General features: G+C 50.6%; 2 protein-coding genes across 2 annotated transcripts; one reads left to right on the top strand and one right to left on the bottom strand.

Annotated features, from left to right (window-relative positions):
• Window positions 1-1380: 1380 nt before the first annotated feature.
• Window positions 1381-12474, bottom strand: CRYBB1 (crystallin beta B1). Its single transcript, XM_036908943.2, has 6 exons — window positions 12340-12474; window positions 10656-10842; window positions 8903-9021; window positions 5336-5468; window positions 3449-3591; window positions 1381-1650 (listed from the first exon to the last, which is right to left on the bottom strand). The coding sequence occupies exons 2-6, from the start codon at window positions 10821-10823 to the stop codon at window positions 1467-1469; spliced, it is 747 nt and encodes a 248-aa protein (XP_036764838.2). The 5' UTR covers window positions 10824-10842; window positions 12340-12474; the 3' UTR covers window positions 1381-1466.
• A 3939-nt stretch (window positions 12475-16413) lies between these two features.
• Window positions 16414-23371, top strand: CRYBA4 (crystallin beta A4). The gene is made up of 6 exons (XM_036908945.2): window positions 16414-16465; window positions 17129-17179; window positions 17837-17955; window positions 19705-19846; window positions 21330-21472; window positions 23045-23371. The coding sequence occupies exons 2-6, from the start codon at window positions 17141-17143 to the stop codon at window positions 23190-23192; spliced, it is 591 nt and encodes a 196-aa protein (XP_036764840.2). The 5' UTR covers window positions 16414-16465; window positions 17129-17140; the 3' UTR covers window positions 23193-23371.
• Window positions 23372-23655: the final 284 nt, after the last annotated feature.

Below are 23655 nucleotides of genomic sequence, written 5' to 3'. Positions count from 1 at the left end.
CTCAACTTTGAAGCTCGGCAAAACCACAGAGCAGGGTGTCATGAGGCCCACCTTTCTTTCCAACTTGATCTTCTGACACACTCAACATGCCCTTTCCCACCCCCAACTTCTGCCCACACAACCACCAAGCTACTGCTCCCACATCAGTAAGCTTCACGTAGGCCCACCACCAGCTCCCTCAACCTCTGTGCCTTTCCCATGGTGCTCCAAGGCTGACAAATACAGTTGTGCATGTTGGGCACAGCGCGAGGATGCCACATTCACACTGCAGACACCACAGGATCACACCAGTAATTTCTAGCAGATGACACATGTCTGGAGGAAGAGGCATTTTTTATCATTTGCACAAAGGTGCCAAATGGGGTGGCAGGGACCCTGCTGCTTGCTCTGCCTAGAATGTCGTCTCCCCCATTCTCCACCAAACAAGCTCCTGCTCCATCCTTAAAGTCCCCTTTCATATATCCTCTCCTCCAGGAAGATATCCATGGCAACACCTCCCCAGCCTTCCTGCACGGATTAAAGGTTAATAACATCAGGCCGTGTAACTGTTGATATGGGAGTCAATACTGGGAGCAGATTTCCGAAGAGCAGAGCGTGTACCATTTGCAGTAGGAGAGATGATTCCAGGTGGAATTTGGACCCAGGATTAAATAATAATGCTCTTTTCAGATACAAGATAAGAATGCTCTTTTCAATCTTATTTGATTAAATCAGGGACAAAAATCTTAGTTGGGTGCAGGCATGTCTTTCCTACTTCTCAATAACACTTGCTAATCATTTTGTCAAAAAGCAAGCGGGTTGCATGCTTAGAGACATCAACGGGCAATGGTGTCTGATGAGAATTCCACACTTGGCCATCTTTAAATTGTATGTATTTATGTGATTTTTGTGTATCTATGGCAGATGATACTGATTTTCTGCTTCCTGTAGTGTTATCAAGTTTTATTTACAAATCAGTGCATTTGAGCACAAAATAGTAAGTCTGTTTAAATAACAATATTAAGTCAATAACAAAACAGGTGGTAGGCAGAGAGGGCAAAAAATCATGAGAGTGGAGCATGAAGGAGGAGAGTTTGAACACACAGATTTGTTTAAGAAGGCAGGTTCTGGAGCCAGACTGCCCAGGTTCAAATCTCAACTTGCTGTGTGACCTCGGCAAGTCACTTTCCCTCTCTGAGCCTTCATTTCCTCCCTCTGTTAAATAGGAGTAACTATAATACCAGCCTCCTAGAGTAGCCCAGAAGATGTGCTAAATGAATATGTGTGAAGAACTTCTCAGGGCTTGCTGTTTTTACTATTATAATTATTCAGACTGAGGACGTTACATGCTGGCTACAAAAGGGGACCTTGCACACGTCTGTTCACAGACCTAGGAGACACTTTGGCTTGAGAAACTTTTATTTGCATGGAGAAGACAGGGGGATTGAGACTGAGGAAGGGGCAAGGAAGAAGAGCGGGGAGTGGACTCACTTGGGGGGCTCAGCAGCCAGGATGGGGAAGCAGCCCTCTGGGTGCCACTGCCTGTCACGCAGGCGGCGCACGGCCTGCATCTGCGGCTGGAAGGCCCCCCACTCGTTCCAGTGCCGGAAGTCGCCAGGCTCCAGGAGGTACTGGTACCCTCGGTAGCCGGGATACTGATAGCCGACCCAGCTGCGAGGGAAGCAAGAAGGTCGGTGTGGAGACAGCCAGCCCCCTCGATCCGGGCAGTCTGCCCGCCGTCCCTCACCTGCAGTGGCTAGGGTATCGGGCCCCTGGAGCTCCTGTGTCCTGGCTTTGCCCCTTTCTGGGACTTCCTACTGGTTTTGGCCAGTGACTTCATCTCTCTAACAGACCTCTACATCCTAGAATCTTCTAGAAAGTGGAGATGAGATGGTCACAGTGTCTGGTTTATTAAGGGGACAAGGGGAAAATCAACCTAAAGTGCTTACTAAGCATGTTGTGTGGGTGTCTGGCAGGGAGATTAACACGCTTCCCACTGATCTTAGCAAAAGGGAGCTCAGACTACAGGATCAAAGGGAAGGAAGGAGGATTCGCCTTGGGGGCTGGTCAGCAATGGTGCAGACAGGAAGGGGAGTCTTGTTTCAAAATATGGTTTCCTTTGTGTGTAAGCGAATTTGCATGTAGTGGTTGGGAACATGCGTTCTAACATAAGACATACCTGAGTTCAAATCCCAGCTCTGCCATTTACTAGCTGTGAGAATCTAGGTAGGTGACTTATCAGAACTCCAATTTGCTGGCTGTGAAACAGGGATGAAAGCACACCTACCTTACCTGTTCTAAAGATTTGGTAACTATTAGTTGAAAGTAGTTAGTACAGTACTTGGGACGATGTAAGCACTCATTAGAAATTATTATCAAGGATTCATTTGTAACTTCTGTCTCTGCCTCTTCTGGGAAGGTCTTCCCAGGTCTCTTTCGCACCCCCTGCCCATCTTTCAAAGTCTAGTTTAAGTTCTAGGCTCCTCAGATAAACCTCTGACCTGCCGTCCACTCCTGCACATATACCCACGTCCCAGGAAGTTTCCTTCCTCCTCTGACCTCCTGTGTGTACCACCTCATAACTAGTAAATGGTCGGACATCATCTCACAGTACGCTTGGGTCTCCATGCTAGGCTAGTAAGCCTCCTGAAGGTGGGAATTGAGCCTTATTCATCTCTACCTTCCCGGTGTGTCTAGCTGCCTGGCTCACAGGCAATGCTTAGTAAATGTCAGATGGATTGAATGCAGGGACATGAGTTTCAGGGATGAGGAGACGAGCAAGTAAAATACCAGGGCCCTGAGGGTGTTACAGGAGCCCAGCAAGAGCGTGGGTGAGACACAGGAGCCTTACGTTCATCTAGAGGAGACCAGGGGTGTATGGCATGGCTGTCTGGAGGAAGGGGGTGGATAAAATGACCTCCCTTGGGCATCTGATCCCTCCCTGTACTCTCACAGACTGGGGTTACAGGGCTCTGTTTTGAAAGCCTCAAATCCTGAGAGTTCAGAGCAAAAGGGCCCTTTTAGATCAGGGAGTTGAGGCCCCCCCAATTCACAGTGTCACCTCTTTGGAGCTATTCCGCTCATTTCCCCAGAGGCTCTGAATTCACCTAAATATTCTCCTTTCCTAGACCCATGCAGACTCACCCACACGTGTTCAACTCTGCCATCCTTACTGAATTATTTCTTCAACCCAATCTGGGGTTTAGAGGCACTATTCTCTCCCTCTTCCTGCTTTTTACAACCAACTGTCAGGTTTGTTTACACTGACATGTGATTCATCAAAGTATGACTCCTCTCCTCAAAGGAATAAAGGCCGTGTCGGTGGGATCCCAGGCTCCAGCACTGGGAGAGTTTGGGAGGGGCTGCGGCCTTCCCTGCATGCCTGATATCCTGTCTTGTAAGGGGCACAGCCTCTGAGTCTGTCTGCGCTTGCAGGAGGGACTGAGGGCCTGGCAGGAGAGATGCTTACGTTCCACTGGAGACCCTCACGCTGCCCACACGGTCACAGAAGCCATAGGCCCAGAGACTGGGCACATCCTCCTCCTGGATCTCCATGGTGTTGCCCTTGAAGTTGGCACCTTCAAACAGGCAGATCTTGTGCACCTGGGAATCCTGGGGAAGGAGAAAGCTGGGTCAGGAGTGTGAAGTCTGAACAGGACGAAGAGAAGTCATTTAACGGGGCCTCCTGAGAGTGGAGAGAGACCGAGCCTGTTCAGGACACCATGGGGCTCTCCTGGGACTGCTGTCAAGCTTTGAAGGGCCCTCCTCAGCTGTGAGAAGGGGACGACAGCCTCTCCTTCGTGGAGTTGTTCAGAGGCTTCTATGAGTGAATCCACACTGAGCACTTGGCATGATGCCTGGCCTATGCCAAGTGCTACCAAAAAATCTATCCATTATTCTTATCGTTATAGTCAGGGATGCAGAGGCTCAGAGAAGTCAAAATTCTTGATCAATGTCACACAGCCAGTGAGGGGCAGAACTTTTCAGAGAAGCATTTCACTCTTCCCATCCTGTCTTGCACCTTCTCCCCTCTACTCTCCCGGTCACAGCCACACCGACTATTTTTTAGTTCCTTGGTTGCATCGAGCTCATCCCTGCTTCAGGAATGTCACTCACTTGGTGCTGGAGGAGCCCGAGAGGCTTCATAGCTGACTCGGTTCCCCTCCTTTGGGAGCTGGCTTCCCTGACCTCCCCTTGACCACTCCTAACCCCTAACATCCCAGCCCTGGTCTCCCTTGACACACTGCATGGTCCCTGAGCAGCACATACCACGGCCATGTGTGATCATAGATTGATTTCTGTGATTAGATTCTCAGTAGCTGCCTCCCCTAAGGGCAGGGGGCTTGCCTGTCCCATGCGGAGTTGTTCCCTCAGAGCCTGCAACAGGGCCTGGCAGAAAGCGGTTGAACGTGTGACAGTAAGTGGGAGCTGGTCAGGTTCAAGATCCCTCTAACTTCCCAGGATAGAGGGCCGGAAAGGAGACAGGGAACCCAGTGGGGAGGGAATGGGAGCCGCCCAGGGAAGAGACGTCGGGGGCCCCCACCAGGATGGTGGCAGGGATACAGAAGAGGAATTAGATTGGTGGCTCACAGCCCTGACTACACAGAGACTACTTAGGGGATGTGCAAAAGCTAGGGCACTGGGAGTTTTTTTCTAATAATATATTTTATTTAACAAACATGTCCAACACATTACGATTTCAATATGTGACCAATATAGCAACAATTAATGGATATTTTACATTCTTATTTCTCTTTGTTATGATGTATTCAACACCTGGTGTGTATATTACACTTACAGCATCTTTCCAAGCAGGCTCATCAAGATTCCCGTGTTCCACAGTCACATACGGCTACTGCCTACCTCATCGGGCAGCAAAGCTCTAGAAGCTACTAAAAAAAATGCTGTGGCTGATCACCCTTCCAAACACACTCTGAGATAGATGACCTTATAAGGACCATTGTTTGAGAGAGAAATCTATGGATTCTTACAAAGGGTCCATTATAAAGGCTATGGTATAATTTCAAATTCTGAGCAAAACTGTTGGGAATTACCTGGTTGGATAATCCAGTAAGATAAGTTTGATGATGCCTAAAACGTTCAATAGCCTCAAATGGACATTCATGAAAATTCTTGGTGAAAATTCCCACCATGGAAGGTCAAAGTTGGTTACCACTGGAGTGTGTCAGGACCCCTTATGAACTGATCAGCACAAGAGCCCCACTGCCTTGTACAGCCCAGAGGCCGCCATGCCTTCCTGCTACCATTCCCTCCTTTTTTCCCTCACTCACTCCCATTCCCTTGCCTGCCCTGACCCCTCCACTGATCCCCCAGGCCTGGCTGAGGAGCCACTCACCATCTTGATAGGCCGGAAGGACATGAGCCGGTCACTGCGGTAGCTGCTTGACCATGTGTCCCAGCGCGGGTACTCACCCTTCTCCAAGACAAACATCTCCCCCCGGAAGTTGGACTGCTCAAAGGCGACCCAGCTGAACGTGAGAGGGATCAGGAGGGCCAGGAAGAGCAAAGGCAGAAAGAAGAGAAACCATTAGCAGAAGGATCCTAGACTATGCCACTTAGTGGCTGTGTGACCATGGAGAAGTGGCTTCACCTCTCTGAGCCTTGGTTTCCTCTTCTAATATGCCTATTTTCTTGGAGTCGGTGAAGGATTAAATGAGACAATGTGTAGTTATGGGAGCAAACTGTTTCCCCAGATATAGGATTCACACATAATTTAAGCATTACAAGAATCTAGGGTAAAGTAAGATAAAAGAAGACATTTTCTTTGAAAGCTGATTATAGCTAGGAGGTCTCTGTTGGATGCTAATGTGCCTTTAACACTTACCAATATCTCTTTCTGTAACAGAGGGAGAACAGACCACCAGCCCAGAACCTTGAGTAGGCAACAATATAACAGCATCTCTTTGTGTTAATTGTATTCATTTTTGTGGATAGCTTTTACTTATAGCAAGTGATAGTAGCTTTCCGTTTTTAAAAGTGATGGAAAGGTTCTTTTCAACTATATTTGTTTGCATTAGAAACAGTCATTTAAAATGAAAAGAACAATAGTCCTAGAGGTATAGATGTCAGGGAAAAATATGTACAGATGATTGGCCCATGTATTAGGTAAAGACTGGCCTGGTATATGGAAGACCCTCAGTAACTGGCACGGGGAGAGTGGGAGGGAAATGCTGGTAGTATCTCCCTCTCAGATGCCCAAGAGGATGAAATGTCAGTGCACATGCAACTATTCATCCCTCTGCAAGGACTGATTATATGTTTGAAGTCAAATGAGAGCTTTTCCTGGCGTCTCCAGCACAGCGTGGTTAAGGATGGGAAGCGGGCTTGTGTTAGTGGGACCAGGGATTCTGGGGGAGGTAGGATGATCTCCATTTCACAGATGAGGGGGCTGGGACTAAGGGACTCCTCGAATTTTAGTCAATGTGTATTCAGGAGTTATGTGAATTCAAGAGGGGAAGGGGACTATGTGTATCCAAGAGAGGACATTGACAGTAACATTTCTCTGGGGGCTGCTGGTTCCTTCCTCTACCCAGAAGGACATGGTGGGTGGAGGTGTGCATGGGCCACCATTATGGACTGAAACAGAATGAGTCCCAGAAGCCCAGGTCCTTGCCTGAGCAATGAGGCAACCCTCACTGGAGTGACAGAAGTGACAGGGAGTTATCCTCTCAGGATAGAGCTGCATCTGCCTGATTTGGACTAGGTGAGGAAAGGATGGATGGATGGATGGATGGATGGAAGGATGGTGGAATGCATGGTTAGATGAATGGATGGGTAAGTGGAAGGGTAGATGAATACACGGATGGCTGGGTGGTTGGATGGATCTGTGGGTGGATATATTGATGGATGGATGGTGGGAGGGAGGGTTTAGCAGATGGAAGAATAAATGAATGGAGAATGAATGGGTAGCTGGATGAAGAATGGATGGACTGATTAACAGATAGAGGGATAGCTGAATGGGTAAGTAGATGGATGATAAATGGATGGAAGGATAGATGGGAGGATGGGAAGGGAGGCTTGGAAGTTGGTGCCTTGTAGGAGTTAAGATCACAGACTCTTAAGAGATCAGAGAAAGAAGCACAATAAATACTACATTTTATGATTAAAGAGGGAGAGAAGCTGCAGCAGATCTGAGCTTATGGAAAGGCAGACACTGAGGTGGGCTTGCCACCCTGCTCACCTCCAGCACCCCCGCACCCCCACCCCCAATCCTCCTGTCTACTTCAGGAGTCATAATGGCCAGTGAAGACCTGCTACATGAGTGAGGGATTTTAAATATTTATTATAGTGTCTTTCCTTATCTCCCACGACCCATTTGAGACTTAGAACAAGGGCAGTGGTAGGGCACAGAATCTGAATTCACAGATGTGGAAACTGAGGCTCAGAGAGGTTAGGTCACTAAGGTCACGCGATGGTGGTGCTGGTGTCAGGGTGCAGCCTTCCAGGTTTCAGGCAGGCCTGCCCTGCCTTCCTGCCCCTGTGCTGACCCCTTCCCCTGCCCACCTCATCCTCTCCATCCTTTCCCACTGCTAGTTTTCCTACATCCCTCCCATCCTGACACAGACCTAGGGCCCTGGACCACAGCCCCTTTTCTCTGTTCCTGAGCCCAGCCCCGGATCATACACCAAAGACCAGCTGCATCTTGTTTGATAAGAAGTACTCTGGTTTTGAGTCACTGTCACCAAAAAAAGCCTGAAAACCCAAACCAGCCACATCCGGAAGCTTCCCTTCCCAGCTGGGCTTTGGATCTGAGGGTGGGGCCTTGTTGACCCCACGGGGGTGGGGGTGAGTGCAGGAGGTAAAAATGCCCCTCTACCAAACCCCACCAACCAGGGACCAGGGTGACTTGGCTAAGCTCACAGGGCAATGGGAAGGTAGATAATAATCACCTGCTCTGTTTGAGCACCCACAAAGTGCCAGGTCCATGCTGCACTATCTTCTTCAGGCCTTAGAATAACCCAGTGAAGGGTGGTGGGGACCATTATTCTTCCCATTTCATAGATGAGGAAACTGAGGCTTGGAGACCAAGCAAGGTGAACAGGGGAGCTGGGACTCCAACCCAGGCCTGTCTGACTTCAGAGCCCAGCTCTGCTCTTCGTACTGCAAGGAGTCCCAGATGCTGGGCACACAGGCTGACCATATTCCTTGGGGATTTTTGAGCTGGGGAGGTAAGGGGCAAAGGGGCCATGTGGGTGTTATCTTGTGCCACAGGTGCTGGAGCTGGTACAGCCACTATGTCCAAGGGACAATTATTCCTGCTCTATATGGGGGTCATAAGGCCCAGAGAACCCCAGAGTTGGGAAGGCCATGGAGTGGGTGATAAAAACTCCATGGATGAAACCAATCACCTGAGTTGAATCTAGGCTCTACCACTTACTGCTAAGTGGTTTTGACCAGGGGACTTAACCTCTTGGGGGCCTCAGTTTCCCCATCTGTCAAAAGGGAATAAGAATCCCCTTTCTCATACAGTAATCATTTAGCCCCCAGTCAGTGCCTGGCACCTGGGGATGCTCAACAGATGCTTATTATCACTCTTAAGGCTGCTTGATGCCAGGAGAGGGTACTGCTAGTGGACACGTGGCCCTACGGTCTCCTCTCGCCGTCAGTGGTGGGCAGGGCTCCTTCTGTAGAGAAACAGCATTTCTCTGGGACCCAGAACTATGACTTACGGTCAGCGGGACTTTTTGCTAAACAAATCACCTCTCTTGAGTCTCAGTTTCCTTATCTGTAAAATGGGAGGAGACAATACCTCCTCCTGGAGTAAGAAACGAGGACTGAGATGGTGCGTCACTGCTAGCGCAGCGGCAGGCCCAAAGCAGGCACCCAAGACGCGGCAGCCACCCTCGTGCTGTTGTTACCTCCCCGCAGCCGTGGGAGCGCCCCTCGTCCACCCGACACTCACGGTCCTGCGGTGACCATGAGGCTGCGCACTCGAGCGAAGCCCCGCTCTCCCAGGTTCAAGCACTCCCCGGAGAATTCCACCCGACGTCCCTGGAAGTTCTCCTGCTCGAACACCACCAGCTGCAGGAGAGATGGCCCCGCGCCGAGGGGGCAGAGTGAGGTGGAGGAGTCCCTCCAAACTGGAGAGTCTACAGGTCAAACCTTCATTAACATTAAATACCTATACAAATAAAAAGCAGGCCTGGACAGATCACATGAGAGCGTGCCATGAGCCAAGGTCTGGCAAAGATCCTATCTTGCCTTCCCTCCATGTCTGAACTTAATATCTACACCATCATTAGGAACTGACAGATCTTCCTTCCAGGCCTTTCTGCCTGAAATGCCCTCTCTGTCACACCTCCCCATCTTGGAGCTCATGATCCCTGTCATGTTCTAGGTGCAGACAACACCTCCTCCAGGAAGCCTTCCCTGATTGCCCTCTCCTCATAGGGGCTAGGTTGAGTGCCCCGCACTGTGCTCACCCCATTAGCAGCTTTGCTTCTCTGTCTCTCTCTACACACCCATCTTCCCCTTCCCTCAAACCCTCCAGAGATAAAGGGTTCCTCCAAGTTAGGGTGTGAAGTTGAAACATTTCTGTATCTCCAGCCCCAGCACCTGCCAAGGAGCTGATACTCAGGAAACACCTGCCAGTCCACCAACCACAGAAGGGAAGCCCATCACTAACCTCCATTTGTTGTTCCAAGTTGGAAAAACCTTTCTATTCACCTGAACCAAAGCAAGTGTCTTCTTTCCCTGAGCCTCAGTTTCCCCAGCTATAAAAGGAGGAGGTTCACATACCCTTTACCTAGAACACCTATTCCTACAGTTGTCTGTCCAAGAGAAGCTGGCACATGGGCCTCAGGAGACATGGGTAAGAACATCCCAGCCATGCTGTTCACCCAAGCAAAGCTAGCAACCACGTCAGGAATGACGGTCACACTCTGACTTAGGAATGCCCCACAGCCACGTGCAATGATGTGGGAGACTAGGAGGGATCTTAGAGTAAGTGAAAAGAGAAGAGAAAAATGCAGGAGGATACATACAGAATATTTCAGTAAGTTAAAAACACATAACATACAAATATATGCTTTAAAAGAACAATGCATGCAAAAGGCATATAAAAGCAAGCAAGCCAATGACGGACAGGGGTGAGGATGGCCGTTGCCTTGAACAGGAGAGGCAGGCAGTGGGCTCAGCAGAGACAGTTTAGAATTAGAGGATTTCCTTTAAGTCCTGGCTTTTAATATGGGTGTGGTTTGCAGGTGCTTGTTGCATTATTCAAAATTAAATAAAAATGAATGATTAAACAAGTGGCTACACAGTACGAGCTGGCCATTCATGGACCACTCGAGAGCATGTCCTGAACCAAGGGTTATGAAATGATCCAGCTCTGTGCACCAGAGGTTGAAACCAAGCCAAACCCAACCCCAGGGGACTGGATGTCCTCTCCATAGGCGGCCCTTTGGTCTGACTGCTTCTAACAATTTTCAGGAGGGTCTGAGGCCATCCTGCTACCCTAGAGAACAGGTGGTTCCTGATTCTAAGCCAGCCCAGTTTTTTTCTTTCTCCTTCTGTCTTTTGCTGTTGACAAGCTCAGAGCGTGTGCTCCCCAGATCTGCTGGGCAGGAGGGGGAGGAGGGCAAAGGGTTGGGGGGCGGGAGAAAGCTCAGGGGTGAAGCCAGACACTCCTTCCCACCCTCAGGCCGTTTAGTTACCTTGTAGCTCCCGGGAGGCAGGTCGCCCACTTTGGTGGTGGGCACAGGCGCAGACGCTGGGGCCAGGGTGGGGCCCGGGGCAGGTGCTGCGGGAGGGGCCCCCTTCCCCTTCCCTTCAGGCCCTGGGTTCACGGCAGCTTCAGCGGAGGCCTTGGCAGCCTGCGACATTGTTCCCACCTGCAAAGGCCTGTCAAGAAAGCTTTGGCCTGGGTTCATTCAGGGATGGCACCCCCAAGCTGCCTCCCCAGTGTCATACGCCGCCCGCCCTGTGTTTTCAGACTCCTTTGAACTAATTTCTCCCCTTTCTCATTCTAAAACATAAATCTCGAAGTGTTCTGTCCCAACCTCTCTCCCCAGTCAAGACCTTCCTGCCTGGGGAGGCACCTCCCTCCATGCCTTTGGCCATGCTGGTCCTTCCTGCGGCCAGCTTTCCTTACTACCCGCACCCCGATCCCCAGCTGCGGCCTTCCTTTTGCCCCTAGTGCTTTTTACACCTCTTACCATGCTCCTTTGTGTTTGCACTTTTCAATTAGCCTCACCAGGTCAATAAAAAGTCACATTCGGGAGTCACACTTAAGGTATGCTAGTCTCTGTGGCACACATCAATGAAGTTATCTGTCCCTCATCAGAACCGCACACTACCATATCTCCTCTGAACAATCTGCGGCTCAGAGAGGAGAGGTGGCCTGCCCAGATCCGCAGAGCTGTGAAGGGGTAGCTCTCCAGTTTCAGGTCAAGCAGCTGGCCCCAGCAACTGGGTTATTAAATGTTCTGCTGTTTGCTTACTCTGATTTATTCAGTTCTTCATGCCCAGCACTTGGCCCAGCACCTGGCCCATAGGAGATTCTCCATTAACATCTGTTCAGACAATGAATGAGTGTGGGTTCCTGTCTCCTTTCCCAGTGGAACGGCTGTCTCTGGTATTGTCTGGGAACGGGTGTGTGGGTGCAGACATGCTCCTGGGGCATAAAGGGGCACCTGGGAGGATGGGTTTAGTGCATGAGGACCGTGCCTGTGTAGACACTGGGTGGAGAGGGCTTTGGTCCGTTCCCAGGGTTCCTCGTTGCTTCAGGGCTGTGAATGCGTTTTGAGTGTTTGAAGAAACCCTTGTCCTTGTCCCCGGGGAAAAAAATGGCCGCTGCATTTTGGAGGCAATTTCCAGGGATTCAGGGATCCCCGGACATTACAGATTAAGACTCTGATCCAGCCGATTCCTGACCACTATCTGTACGGAGCTGGCTGGGGCAGGCAGATCCCATCCCCCACCTCCCTGAGGAAGGCGGTTATCACTGGTGTGCTCTGCCCACTGTGGGCAGGCCAGACATCTGGACCCCATCTGCGACTCCCAGGCCCTTGCTTAAACCCCCACATCAGTCCGTGAATCAACAACACCCTGGGCTGGTGGGTGGGCTCATTCCTTCCTGGAAATTTTGGTATTTTCATTCTCCAGCTCTTTCTCTCTACCTCGCACCCTCCCTCTCTCTGCCAGTCTCTGTTTATTTCTGTTTCCTTCTATCTCTTTTCCTCCCTACCTGTCTTCCTGTCTGCCTTTTTCTGCTTATTTTTATTGTCTCTCTCTCTCTCTTTTGTTACTGCTTTCTCTGCCTTCCCTCCCCTATTCCCTTTTACCCCCCTTTGGAAGAAATCCCCCCTTCTCTTAGAAGCATGGTGGGTCCCCACTTACCTGGGGACCTGCTACTTTCTGCTAGAGGACAGGCAGGCTGGTGCGGTGGGTGACTGGGGCCGACCCCCCATTTTATAGTCTGGCAGCCACCAGGCCGTATGATTGGTGGCACAAAGGGGGAGCTGGCTCAGCAGGTCCTGAGCAGGGAGTGGGCCCCCGAGGCCCCAACCTGGCCTGGGTTACTGTGGAGAACAGTACTTTCTGTTGTGAGTCCAGCACGCACAGCAGAAACCCGGGCCAGCAAGTATTTCACCTTGACTTCTGTCTGGGCCCTACCCTGAAACCCTAGCTGGGGTGGGCCTTACGGGGTCCCTGCTGGCTGCCAATCCAGGGAAAAAGGGAAACAGAAGCTAAAATGAAGCAATAAAGATGCAGAGTGATGGGACAGATGCCAGGGAAAAGGGGAGCTCCAGAAGGTTGGAGAGCTGAGTTTGAATCCTGGCTGTGTTACAAGGTGCTCTGACTTTGGGCTGGATTTTACCCCTTGGAACCTCTGTAGCTGCAGTTGTAAGTGGTGCTAGTGTCCCCACTGGATGCTGCAAGGAAAGAAGGTGACAATAAGCATAGGGGATGGGAAAATGCTTTGTGAAAGCAGATGTGGGTTCCATGTCAACAGCCTACTCACTGAGTGCTTACTGGTGCTAAGTCAGCACCAAACGGGTTACCCACGCCATCATGGTCAAGCCCCAGGACAACCCCCCTCATTTGGTTCTTTCAATACCCATTTCACAAATGACCTAAGCTAGGGCTGGAGCCAAGAACTGGCCCACATAGGCTGGCTCAGGGCCTGTACGCTTCATTCTCATGCTGCCTGAACCTGACCCTGGCCTGAATTTCTGCTTCTAGTTTAGGGGTAAAAATGGAGGTTGGACAGGGCTGTGCTCAGGGGCATTGAACATTCAAGGCCTGGGTCTTGTTCCTCTGCCCACCTTGGGCCCAGATTCCCCCTCTCCTCTTTCCTGATCTGTCTGTAGATCCTCCCCTCCATTTTCTGACCCCAGAGACAAGAGTTGGTGGCCAGGAACAAGACTGCCCATCTGGGTCTCCTTGCAGAAGCCCTGAAACTCCACCACATTCTGATGAGTCCCAGCACCGAGTGTGGGGCCTGGACAGGGTGGACCCTTAGTCAATTTGGGAGGACTAAGTGGTCATGCTGATGGTTCATAATGGAAGCTGGGGTGCAGGGGGGGACAGAGAACCAGGATGGGCAGAGGGAAACAGGGACACTGATCAGGAGAAGTGGCGAGCAACAGAAAAGGAGAGACAACAGAGACAGAAATAGAGAGGGCAACTGGCAGTGAGGGAGAAAGGGACAGAGAGAGAAAAACAAAGGGAAACAGAAATGAAAATAAAGTAATAAAGATGCAGAGTGACGGGACAGATGCTAGAAGTCATATTGTCCAACATCCTCATTTCACAAAGGGAGAAACTAAGGCCCAGGGGGAACATGTGACACGAGTGTCGTACAGTGTGAAGTCACAGCAGGGCCAGCTCTGGGGGACCCCGGGGGAACCCCTGAGTCAGGTCAGTCAGCAGTCCCACTTCCTAGCTCCAGGTGATAGGGTGGGGGTTCTGCACAGTTCCTGCCTCTACTTCGGGGTCCAAGGACCCCAACTCCCCAGGAAGCCTGGCTTTGCCTTCAGATCACATGGCCTGGGGCCAGGTCTGCCTTCTGCCCTTCTGCCCCCACCCAGCACCCCCTCACTTCCCAGCCTCCCCTTTCGCCTTTCATCCTGAGCCGAGGCCCGGAGGGGGCAGGAACCGCGGGACAGGAACCTCAGGAACCAGGGCCAAGATGCCTGCGGCGGGGACCACCCACAGACCTGGGCTTCGAAGCCAGGCTGTCTGGGGCAGGTCCCTGTCCCCTGCAGCAGTGGGCTGCCTGCCAAAGCGTGGGGGCAGAGGTGGAGGATGGCCCCACGCTGGGGGGGCTCCGCTCTGAGCCTTCTACTGATTTGGCTCCTGTGGGGGAGGGGACGTGCCTCTTAGATTAAACCTATTTGCAGATGAGGAAACTGGGGCCACTCCCTTTCTCCTCTCTCAGCCCATGTCCTCATCTATAAAGTGGGATTGGGAGACACATCTTTTTAAACTCTTCAACCCAGGCTCTTCAAAGTGATGCCCTCCTGCTCTTATATGAGCAATTATTTAATAGTAATCATTGTTGCCAGCTTTATTGCCATATAATTGACACTTAACTTTGTGTAAGGGTGAGGTGCACGACGTGTTGACGCCACACATTTATAAATTGCAAACTGAGAAGCACCTCCATTCCATCACACAGTTACCATTTCTTTGTGTGCGGTGCGAACATTTAAGGCCTACTCTCAGCAACATTCAAGTATCTGATACAGTACTGTTAGCTGTAATCACCATGCTGTATATCAGATCCCCAAACCCGCTAATCTTATAACTGCAAGTTTGATTGCTTTGAGCAACATCTCCCTCTTTCCCCCACCTCCCACCCCCCGGCAACCACCACTTTCCTCTCTGTCTCTGTGCATTTGTCTTTTGTAAATCCCGTATACAACTGATAGACAGTATTTGTCTTTGTTTGACTGACTTCATTTAGCATAATGCCCTGAAGGTCCATTTGTGTTGTCACAAATTGCGGGATTTCCTGCTTTTTCATGGCTGAATCACATTCCGTGGTATGTATACCACATCTTCTTTATCCATTCATTCACTGATGGATGCTTCGGTTATTTCTGCATCTTGACTATTGTGAATAATGCTGCAATAAACATGGGGGTGCAGATATCTCAATAGCAATCATTTGTATTATTAGCAATGAGGATGGCAGTGGTGATGGGGACACATAATGCTTTTCATGTTCTGGAGCCATTCCAGAGCGGCATGTACTGCTCATGGGTGATTCACAGTTACACTCAAAATGCCCTATCTCTTAGATGAAGCCCAGTTTACCTTGTTATACCCATTTTACCCAGGAGGAAATTGAGGCGCAGAGAGATGCAGTAACACCCTCCAGGTTACCCAGCCCGCGAGAGGGGGTTTGCCGACCTGGGCTGCCTGGCTGCAGAGGCTGCATCCTTAGCCTTCAATTCTCATAACAGCCCTTCACCAAAGTTACATATTTGACTGAGATTCACTTAACCCTCCCAGGGGGGATGTTGCCATTTTACAGGCTGTGGGCCAGGATAAGACGTCTCCAGGACACCCAGGTGTCAACAGGCCGGGCTGGACTTCACCCAGAGAGATCTGGTGTCAGGCATCCTCTTCCTACAATGTGAGGGCTCCTCTTAGGTCAGGTCGGAGAGTGGAAATGTGGGGACAGGGCTCCCAAAGTGAACTGTAGAAACTGTGGATATTTGGCAGGTGCGCTACAATTTGTAAAGCACATTCACACCTGCCAGCTCCTTTGTTCTGCCCACAGAACCACTGGGACTCCTATCTGGGCTTTGTGAGCCCTGGCCTGGCCTGGCTCCCTCCTTCAGGGCCCCTGAACTCCAGCCTAACTGGGCCACCAGCTGTCTCTCATGTATGTGCCCCAAGTTCCTGCCTCCACACTTTGACTTTAAAAAAGCATTCCTTCCATCTCACTGCATACAAATCCTCATTGCCCTTTGGAGTCTAGTTAATATGCCACCTCCAACATGAAGCCTACCCTGACTGCCCCCACTGAAAGAGAAAGGAGCGTGGGGGCATGGTGGGGGAAATGTATAGGTATTTGTTGAATGTTTACTCTTTGCCGGGCGTTTTACATAACCTCACAAGAACCTTGTGATGTAGTTTATTCTTGTCTCATTTTTATAGGCAGAAACTGAGGAGAAATAACCTGGGGGAGGATGAAGTTTTTGGACTCCTTGTCCAGTGCCCATTTGTCTGCTCCATCAGGAGTCCCAGGGAGCTGATGAAGGTAGACCCTCCCCTCCGCCTTCTTCCTGGCTGACCCCTGAGGGAGGCGGCCTGCCCCCTTCCCTCTCAGCTGAAGCCGATGCTGCTGACACCTCTGGGTTGGGGCTTCAGCCAGGGCTGGCTTTTGTTTCAGCTGCTCATTTGCTGAGTCCAGACTTCGCCTCCCAGGGGCCCTTTCCCCTCCCTGCCTATAAGAGCCTGATCGCAGCTGGTCCCAGTAGGTTCTGGCATTTTCTCTGGGTCTGTCTTGGTAAGTACCAGCCTTGGAGGAGGGGTGGACAAGGTCCTAAGTGAGTATCCTGGGAGGTGGGAGTCCAGGACCCCAGTCCTGGGGATGTCACCGGGTTATCCTCATCCTAACCAAGGCCAGGCCCCAGACATCAAGACCAGTACCTGTGACTTCCATTTAAACACCAAATTGTTCCTATAGTCCTCTTGCTTCAATATCTACCCTTAGAGTCACCTCTTTGGACGAGGTGCTGTCTTGAGGAGGCTCTTTTAAGCTGAGCACCTTGGCACTTGACAGGAAGAGACCTAGAAAGGGGTGCTGGGACTTCAGATATTCCAGGCCATGTCTTCCCAGGCTCTAAGGGTGGGAAGGCTCTAAGTGACAGGGTGGTGCATCCCATAAGCAGCCACAGAAATTTTTCTATGACGAGCAGATAAAACAATACAGAGCAGGGCTCAGTGGCAGTGGGTCCCAGAATGGGTAAGTTTTGAGACGGTGTCAAGATGGAAATAAGGGAGATGGCATTTGGTCACAGATAGAAAGGGAAGGAGAGCTTCAGTTCAAAGTCACTTTGTCCCTAGCCCAGTCACATCTGGATCCCTCTCCCGCCCAAACTAGACTTTAGCACCAGGGAGGAGAGCAGCGAATCCGGGCAGAAGGTTCTCATGCTTTTCTCTTGTGTAGGAAGCAGGCAAAATGACCCTGCAGTGCACCAAGTCAGCAGGACACTGGAAGGTAGGAAGAGGCATGGCGGGGGGCATGGTATTGGAAAAGTGGGGGAGTAGGGCTTAAAGCCAGACCTGGAGGACCATCCCCCATTCCCACCGCCACTGAATCCTCACTTCACCCCCTGGGGATGTTATGAGGGCCCATTTCACAGGAGATGTAATCGAGGCTCAGAAGGGGGAGGGGACTTGCCCAAGGTCATACACAGGGGGCTGGATTTGAACTTGAGTCTTCTGGTCCCCAAATTAACCAACAGACTCTCTGGCAGAGGTGGCAAACTAGTGATTGCACATAGTACTTGGGCATGATTTCTTTGACCTCAGTGTTAAAAATTTCTTAAAAATTTGTCATCAGACTCTTAAAACCTGTAGAGTCTACAGAAAAATGAAGATACAGGGATTGTCTTAAGACATTGGAAACCTGGGCTTGCATTCCCACGTGGCAACCACAGGTGGCGCTGAGCAGAGGTCACCCGTTTATGAGGGGGCTGCGCTTTCCAGTGGCCTCAGTCCGCACTCTCCGTGGCTGCCTGGTCCCCTGGAGGCATCTAGGTTTGCAATTCCTGCTTTAACGGCCCCACCCTACCCTGAGACCTGAGGTCAGTCCCTAACCTCTCACCCCCCACAGGACTCTGACGTGGCTTTTCACTTTTTCTCTCTGTCATAGATTGTGGTCTGGGACGAGGAGGGCTTCCAGGGCCGGCGGCATGAGTTCACCACCGAGTGCCCCAGTGTGCTGGAACTTGGCTTTGAGACTGTGCGATCTCTGAAAGTGTTGAGCGGCGCGTGAGTCCAGGGGATTGGAGTCAAGAGTGGGGGTGCATGAGACAGGAAGGGACATAGAAAGGGGTGCTGGGACTTTAGATATTCTAGGCCATTTCTTCCCAGGCTCTAAGTGTACCTGTGTGCCTTCATTGGGTCTGAAGTGCTGGGGGAGTGTGCAGGACAGCAGGGCACAGCTAAGCAGGTTGTGCACTGCCCAAATGCAGGGGTCATCGTTCACATGGATCCTGTTCACTGGATGAGGCAGCCTTGCAGGGGAAGAGCTTTAGAATCAAGTGTTGGGTCTGAAATGTGTCTCACAGGCATAAATTGAAAACCAGCATCACTTACCAAAAGTAGATGATAACTATAAAAATAAATATAATTAAAAGTAATGCTTTTAATCTTTAGTCGAACGTTGTTGCCTGACCGAGGCTCAGAGTATAAGTTCTCTTAAAAAAAAAGAGAGAGAGAGATCAATGAGATGTAGAGAGGTGTTAAGGACAAGCTAATACCATACTGAGACTTCCAGATCAGCATCTTTTAGTAGGACTTCCTGCAATGATGGAAATGTTCTATATCTGCACTGCCTGATTTGGAACCACAGGCCAATGTGACCACTGAGGACTTGAAACGTAGCTAGTGTGACTAAAGAACTGAGTTTTAAATTTTATTTAATTAAAATGGATTTAACTTCGATTTGCTGCACATGGCCAGTAGCTGGCATATTGGAGAGAAGTTTCTAGAAGTTTGGAAAGTACATTGAAAGGAAAACAATGTTCTCTGTGATTTGGAATCACTTCATGCGAGGCCTGTGAGGGCCACCTAAGGTTATCCTGGGTGGTATTTATGCATTTTACATCAGGGCAAATAATCTGTTCGTGTTATAGTGTTTTGGTTTTCTGCTTTGTACAGGTGGGGAATTGGGGTTCAGATGGGAGCTGCGACATGTCCAGGGATATGTCCAGCAGGTCAACAGGTTTAGCCAGGAAGGACACAACAAGCTCAGACTTACTACTTATGTAAGACAGTTTATCATATGTACATGGCAAATGCAGGGTCAGCGTGGTGTCAGCCTCCAGGTCCCTTGTCCCACAAGACAACAAGGGGCCAGATGACAGCGAGAGTGGTGGGCACCCTGCGGCTGGGGAGCCGCTCCACGCTTCGGCTGCAGCCTGCTGACATACCCTCCAGGGATGCAGCTGGGAAGTCCCATATCTCGTGGGAACCAGCGGCAGATGAGCAGCAGTCTCATGGAAGCCCCCTCCAGAGGGGAGGCGGGAGAGACGGCCTTGTGGCAGGTTCTCGTAAGGCTGCCTATCTCCCCATGTTCTTGGAGGATCCTTAGGAATCCCACCAACACGTAGGTCGTCCTGTGCTCTAGCTGTATCTCCTTGGCCAAGAGGGCCACGTGCGAAGTTGTCAGACATGTGCATGGAGAGGTTCCTCCGCCTCGGAGACGCACAGCATGGCAGTGGGCTGATGGGTCTGGACTGGGCTTCTCCCCGTCTATACGGTGGAGGTTTGCGCTGGATAATTCTGCTACGGGGGTCTGTCCTTGGCACTGCGGAGTGATTAGCAGCATTCTGGCCTCTTCCCATTAAACGCCAGTTTGCAAACACCCTCTTGTCCCTCCTCCCAGTATGGCAATGAAAAGTGCCCCCAGACTTTGGTTAACGCCTCCTTGGGGGCAAAGTCACCCCTGACAACAATTGGTCTAGAACTCAGGGGTGTGGCTCTTAACCTCTTGCGCTCTCTACCCTCTGTCCACAGGTGGGTGGGCTTTGAGCACGCCGGTTTCCAGGGGCAACAGTACGTGCTGGAGCGGGGCGAGTACCCGTGCTGGGCTGCCTGGGGCGGCAGCACCGCCTACCCCGCCGAGAGGCTCACCTCCTTCCGGCCGGTGGCCTGCGCTGTGAGTCCTGCCACCGCCTCCCCCCAGGGAGCCCTGAGCCCCAGTGGTGGGGGCTTGGGAACTGGCTGCCCCAGAGTCCAGATTCTCATGTCCCGTCTTCAAGCTGCGTGACACACAGTCCCTCCCCTCTCTGAGCCTCGGTTTCCTCATCTTGAAATGGGTCCGCACTACCTCCGTTGTGGGGAAGAATGTACAGCACCCGGCAGAGCCTGCCACAACCTCTGGGCGCGCCGCAGCTTGGGCTGGGATAGGAGCTCCCGCCGCCTTTGCATCTGCCATCCATAACTCAGAGATGCTGGGAGAGGCTGGGGGCCGGCGATGGCAGAGTGAGGTGGGGGAGGAACGTTCCATTTCTTGTTCCCGATTCATTCTCAGTGTTACTGATTTTATCTTTCAGTGGCTGTTTATAGAGTATGGGTGGAGGTGGGCTTTATTATCCCCATCTTACAGATGAAAAAAACTGAGGCTGAGAATGGTGTATTTCCCCCCCGCAAAAACAACTTTTGTTGATTTAAAATCCCACGAGGCACACATATTTATTTATCTTTCAAGTTCAGGAAATAACCTGATATGGTGGACAGAAAAGATAAAAATCACTCATACCTGCATCTCTGAGACAGAAACCCACTGTAACAGTGCCGGGCATTTCCTCTGGTCTGGTTTGTTATCCCCAAATTATACCTATTTTCAACTGATACCGATATCCATGTCTACATCTATGTATCTACACACACACATATAATATATTATAAAAAACAGAATCATAATGAACCTAGGGGCTTGGAAACCAACTTTTTCTCACTGGGCAAATATATCACAAGCCCCCTCCTCAGTGATTAAATCTCGGGGAGAGTGTCATTTCTCAGTTTCCTAGCGTTCCGTTTTGCGAGTAAGGTCATTTGTTCATTTATTCCACAAATGGCCCTGGCACTGGGCCAACAGAGGGGACCCACAGTAGATGTGGCATTTGTCAAATCCGATTTCAAGCAATTTACAACGTCTGATTTCATTTAGCTCTCAAAACCATCTTGACAAGTAGAGGTGATTAGTTTCACTTTATAGATACAAAAGCAGAGGCTCAGAAATGCCGCGTGACCTGTCTCAGCTCAGCCAGCTGGTAAGTGGAGTCAGGATTTGAACCCATATCTCCACAGTCTTCTTCTTACCTCAGTTTACCACTTTATCTCCTTGTGGGACATTCAGGTTTATTCTTTATTATTATTCCCAAGGCTGGGATAACATCCTTGCAGTGTATTTGTTTCATGATTATTTTCTCTGTGGGCGTTTCTGAAAGGAGAATTTCTGGAAGGGCGAATGGTATACCTCTTGTAAGGCTCCACGTGCCTGTTGCCTTCTTGCTCTTCCAAACGGTTTGCAAGGAAGGCTGCCTTGGGAGATAAGAGCAGGGATGTGGGGGCCAGAAGCAGCTCCTGGATTTCCAGCCGGGCGCCTGGGGGTCTGACGCTGTTTTCTGTGCCTGCAGAACCACCGCGACTGCAGGCTCACCATCTACGAGCAAGAGAACTTCCTGGGCAGGAAAGGAGAGCTGAGCGATGACTATCCCTCCCTCCAGGCCATGGGCTGGGATGGCAATGAAGTGGGCTCCTTCCATGTCTACTCAGGGGCGTAAGTGGTCCCGAGGTTCTGCTTGACAGGGAAAAAGAGGATGCTGGGAGGCATAGGGACACCTCCCATAAAAACTGTGTGCTGGGGACTTTGGGGTTCTGATGCCCACACTCCAGAGGAGGACACCGAGGCACAGAGAGGTATCAGGCAGGATTTGTGGGACTGCAAGTGGTGAACACCCAAACTGATATTAAGCTCAAAGGAATTTATTGGTCCCTGTCACTAGCTTCAGGCACAGCTGGATCCAGGAGCTACAGAAGGGATCATTCTCCGCATCTTGCTCACCCTGTGGCTATATTCTCAGGCATCCTCTTCCCATGTGAAGGCAAGATGGCAGCTTCATCCTTATATTGCAGCCAGCAACAGAGAAAGAGAATGTCTCTTCTTCAGTGATTCCACCGAAAGTTCTAGGAAAGGCTGTCATGGGTCATGTGCTCGACTCTGAGCCAATCAGCCGGCCACAGGCATAGAGTGCTCTGATTGGCTAGGTCCCGCGTGCGTGCGCATTGCTGCCATGAACATTTTCCCACAGTGCTTGGGATGGGGAGGGGCGACAGGATCTGCCACCAGAAAAGGAGAGACGGGATGCCCATAAAGAAACACATGTGGCTTGACCGACTTGCTCCAAGTGCAAGCAGATGGGTAACTGAACCCGGCTTCAAGGCCAAGACCCACTGATCCTCCCGTCCTGTCCTTCTCACCCAGCGAGTGGCAGGGGAGGCTGAAGTGTCAGGCCTCTGCTTAATGAGGATGTCAGAGCCGCCTTTAGAGGTGCTTTTGGCTCCTGGGAGGCAGGGAAGGATGTGGGAGGTAGGCTTTTGTGCTTTTTGCTTTAGTTTTTAGTTTTCTCAGGAACCACCGGAGAATCCTGTTGCTTCGGAGTAGGATGGACCGCTTCTGATTCTTGAGTCTACTTTCCTCTTACGGAAAGGGAAGTGGAAACTCAGAAAATGAGACACCAATTCTTGTCCGGTGTTGAAAAACGGAAGGGTCAGTTAAAAGAACAATAGCCCTTTCCTTGTTAGGGCCTCTGGAGGGGGCAGGAGAGGGAAGAACAGGACTTCCACCTCCTTCCCTCCCTCCCTCCCTCCCTTCTTTCCATCAAATATTCACTGAACCCCTCTGTGCCACGCATCGTGCTAGGCACAGGAGGTAACAATGAATCAGGCACACACCCCCCCTACACCCAGGAGCTTACCTGCTGATGCAGGAGGTGGACATTTTACAAATAATCTGATAATTATCTAATTATGTGACAACCACAAAGGGACAGTAAGGGACTGTGGGCTGATTGGGAGAACAAGTCGGACTGCCTTGATGAAGATAATCAAACTGGCATCTGAAAGATCAATACAACTTGGTCAGGCAAAGAATGGCTGGAATGGTGTTTCTGGTGGAGGGAACAGCATGATCAGAGGCCCAGTGGTGCAGCACTGGGCACAGGGCACATTGTGGGCACTGAAAGAGGGCCAGGATGGGTGGGATGCGTCTGCAGCACAGGTGCCTCTGTCCCTGTCTTGATCGCCTTGCCGGGGCCTCTCTATGTACCAGTCCAACTCTTCCCTCCCACAGCTGGGTTTGCTGCCAGTTCCCTGGATACCGAGGTTTTCAGTATGTGCTGGAGTGTGACCACCACTCGGGGGACTACAAGCATTTCCGGGAGTGGGGCTCTCATGCCCAGACCTTCCAGGTGCAGAGTGTCCGCAGGATCCAGCAGTGAGCAGGAGGGCCAGCGCTGAGGAGCACACGGGTGCCCATCTGGAACAGAAGAGCCGCAGAGCTGTTGTGTGCCCTCTCCTCTGCCTCCCCCTGTAACCCACGTGAACGTGGAACCCATGCAAGCCAGTCCCTGCACAGTCAACATGAAAAACTGAAAGTAATAAAAAAGGTCAAGTGGTACCTTGTGCTTTCCAGTTTTATTAATCCTTTCCAAGAAAAAATTTTTGGCTTTGTTAATTTTCTCTTTGATTTGTCTGTTTTATTTCACTGACTTTTACTCTTATCTTTAATATTTTCTCCCTTCTGTTTGCTTTGGATTTACTTTATTTTTTGATTTTCAAGCTTTTAAACTTAGACTCTTGAGTCATTAATTTTAGGCATCTCTGTTTTTCCCTCAAACAGCCATTTAGAGCTATTAATTTCCCTACAAGTGTTGCTTTAGCTGCTTTCCACAAATTTAATTT

Source organism: Manis pentadactyla, chromosome 14 (genome assembly GCF_030020395.1).
Source record: "Manis pentadactyla isolate mManPen7 chromosome 14, mManPen7.hap1, whole genome shotgun sequence".
In the NCBI taxonomy this organism is placed as follows: Eukaryota; Metazoa; Chordata; class Mammalia; order Pholidota; family Manidae; genus Manis; species Manis pentadactyla.
The sequence above is the reverse complement of the archived record's forward strand: the minus strand, read 5'-3'. Positions and strand labels throughout refer to the sequence as shown.

Coding starts and splice junctions, on each gene's coding strand:
- CRYBB1 (XM_036908943.2), bottom strand. CDS start 10,823: ATGTCGCAGGCTGCCAAGGCCTCCGCTGAAGCTGCCGTGAACCCAGGG. Junction 5,469..8,902: donor CTCATGGTCACCGCAGGACC/GTGAGTGTCGGG, acceptor TCTCACGTTCAG/CTGGGTCGCCTTTGAGCAGT. Junction 1,651..3,448: donor GTGAGGGTCTCCAGTGGAAC/GTAAGCATCTCT, acceptor CTTCCCTCGCAG/CTGGGTCGGCTATCAGTATC.
- CRYBA4 (XM_036908945.2), top strand. CDS start 17,141: ATGACCCTGCAGTGCACCAAGTCAGCAGGACACTGGAAG. Junction 19,847..21,329: donor TCCGGCCGGTGGCCTGCGCT/GTGAGTCCTGCC, acceptor CTGTGCCTGCAG/AACCACCGCGACTGCAGGCT. Junction 21,473..23,044: donor TTCCATGTCTACTCAGGGGC/GTAAGTGGTCCC, acceptor TCCCTCCCACAG/CTGGGTTTGCTGCCAGTTCC.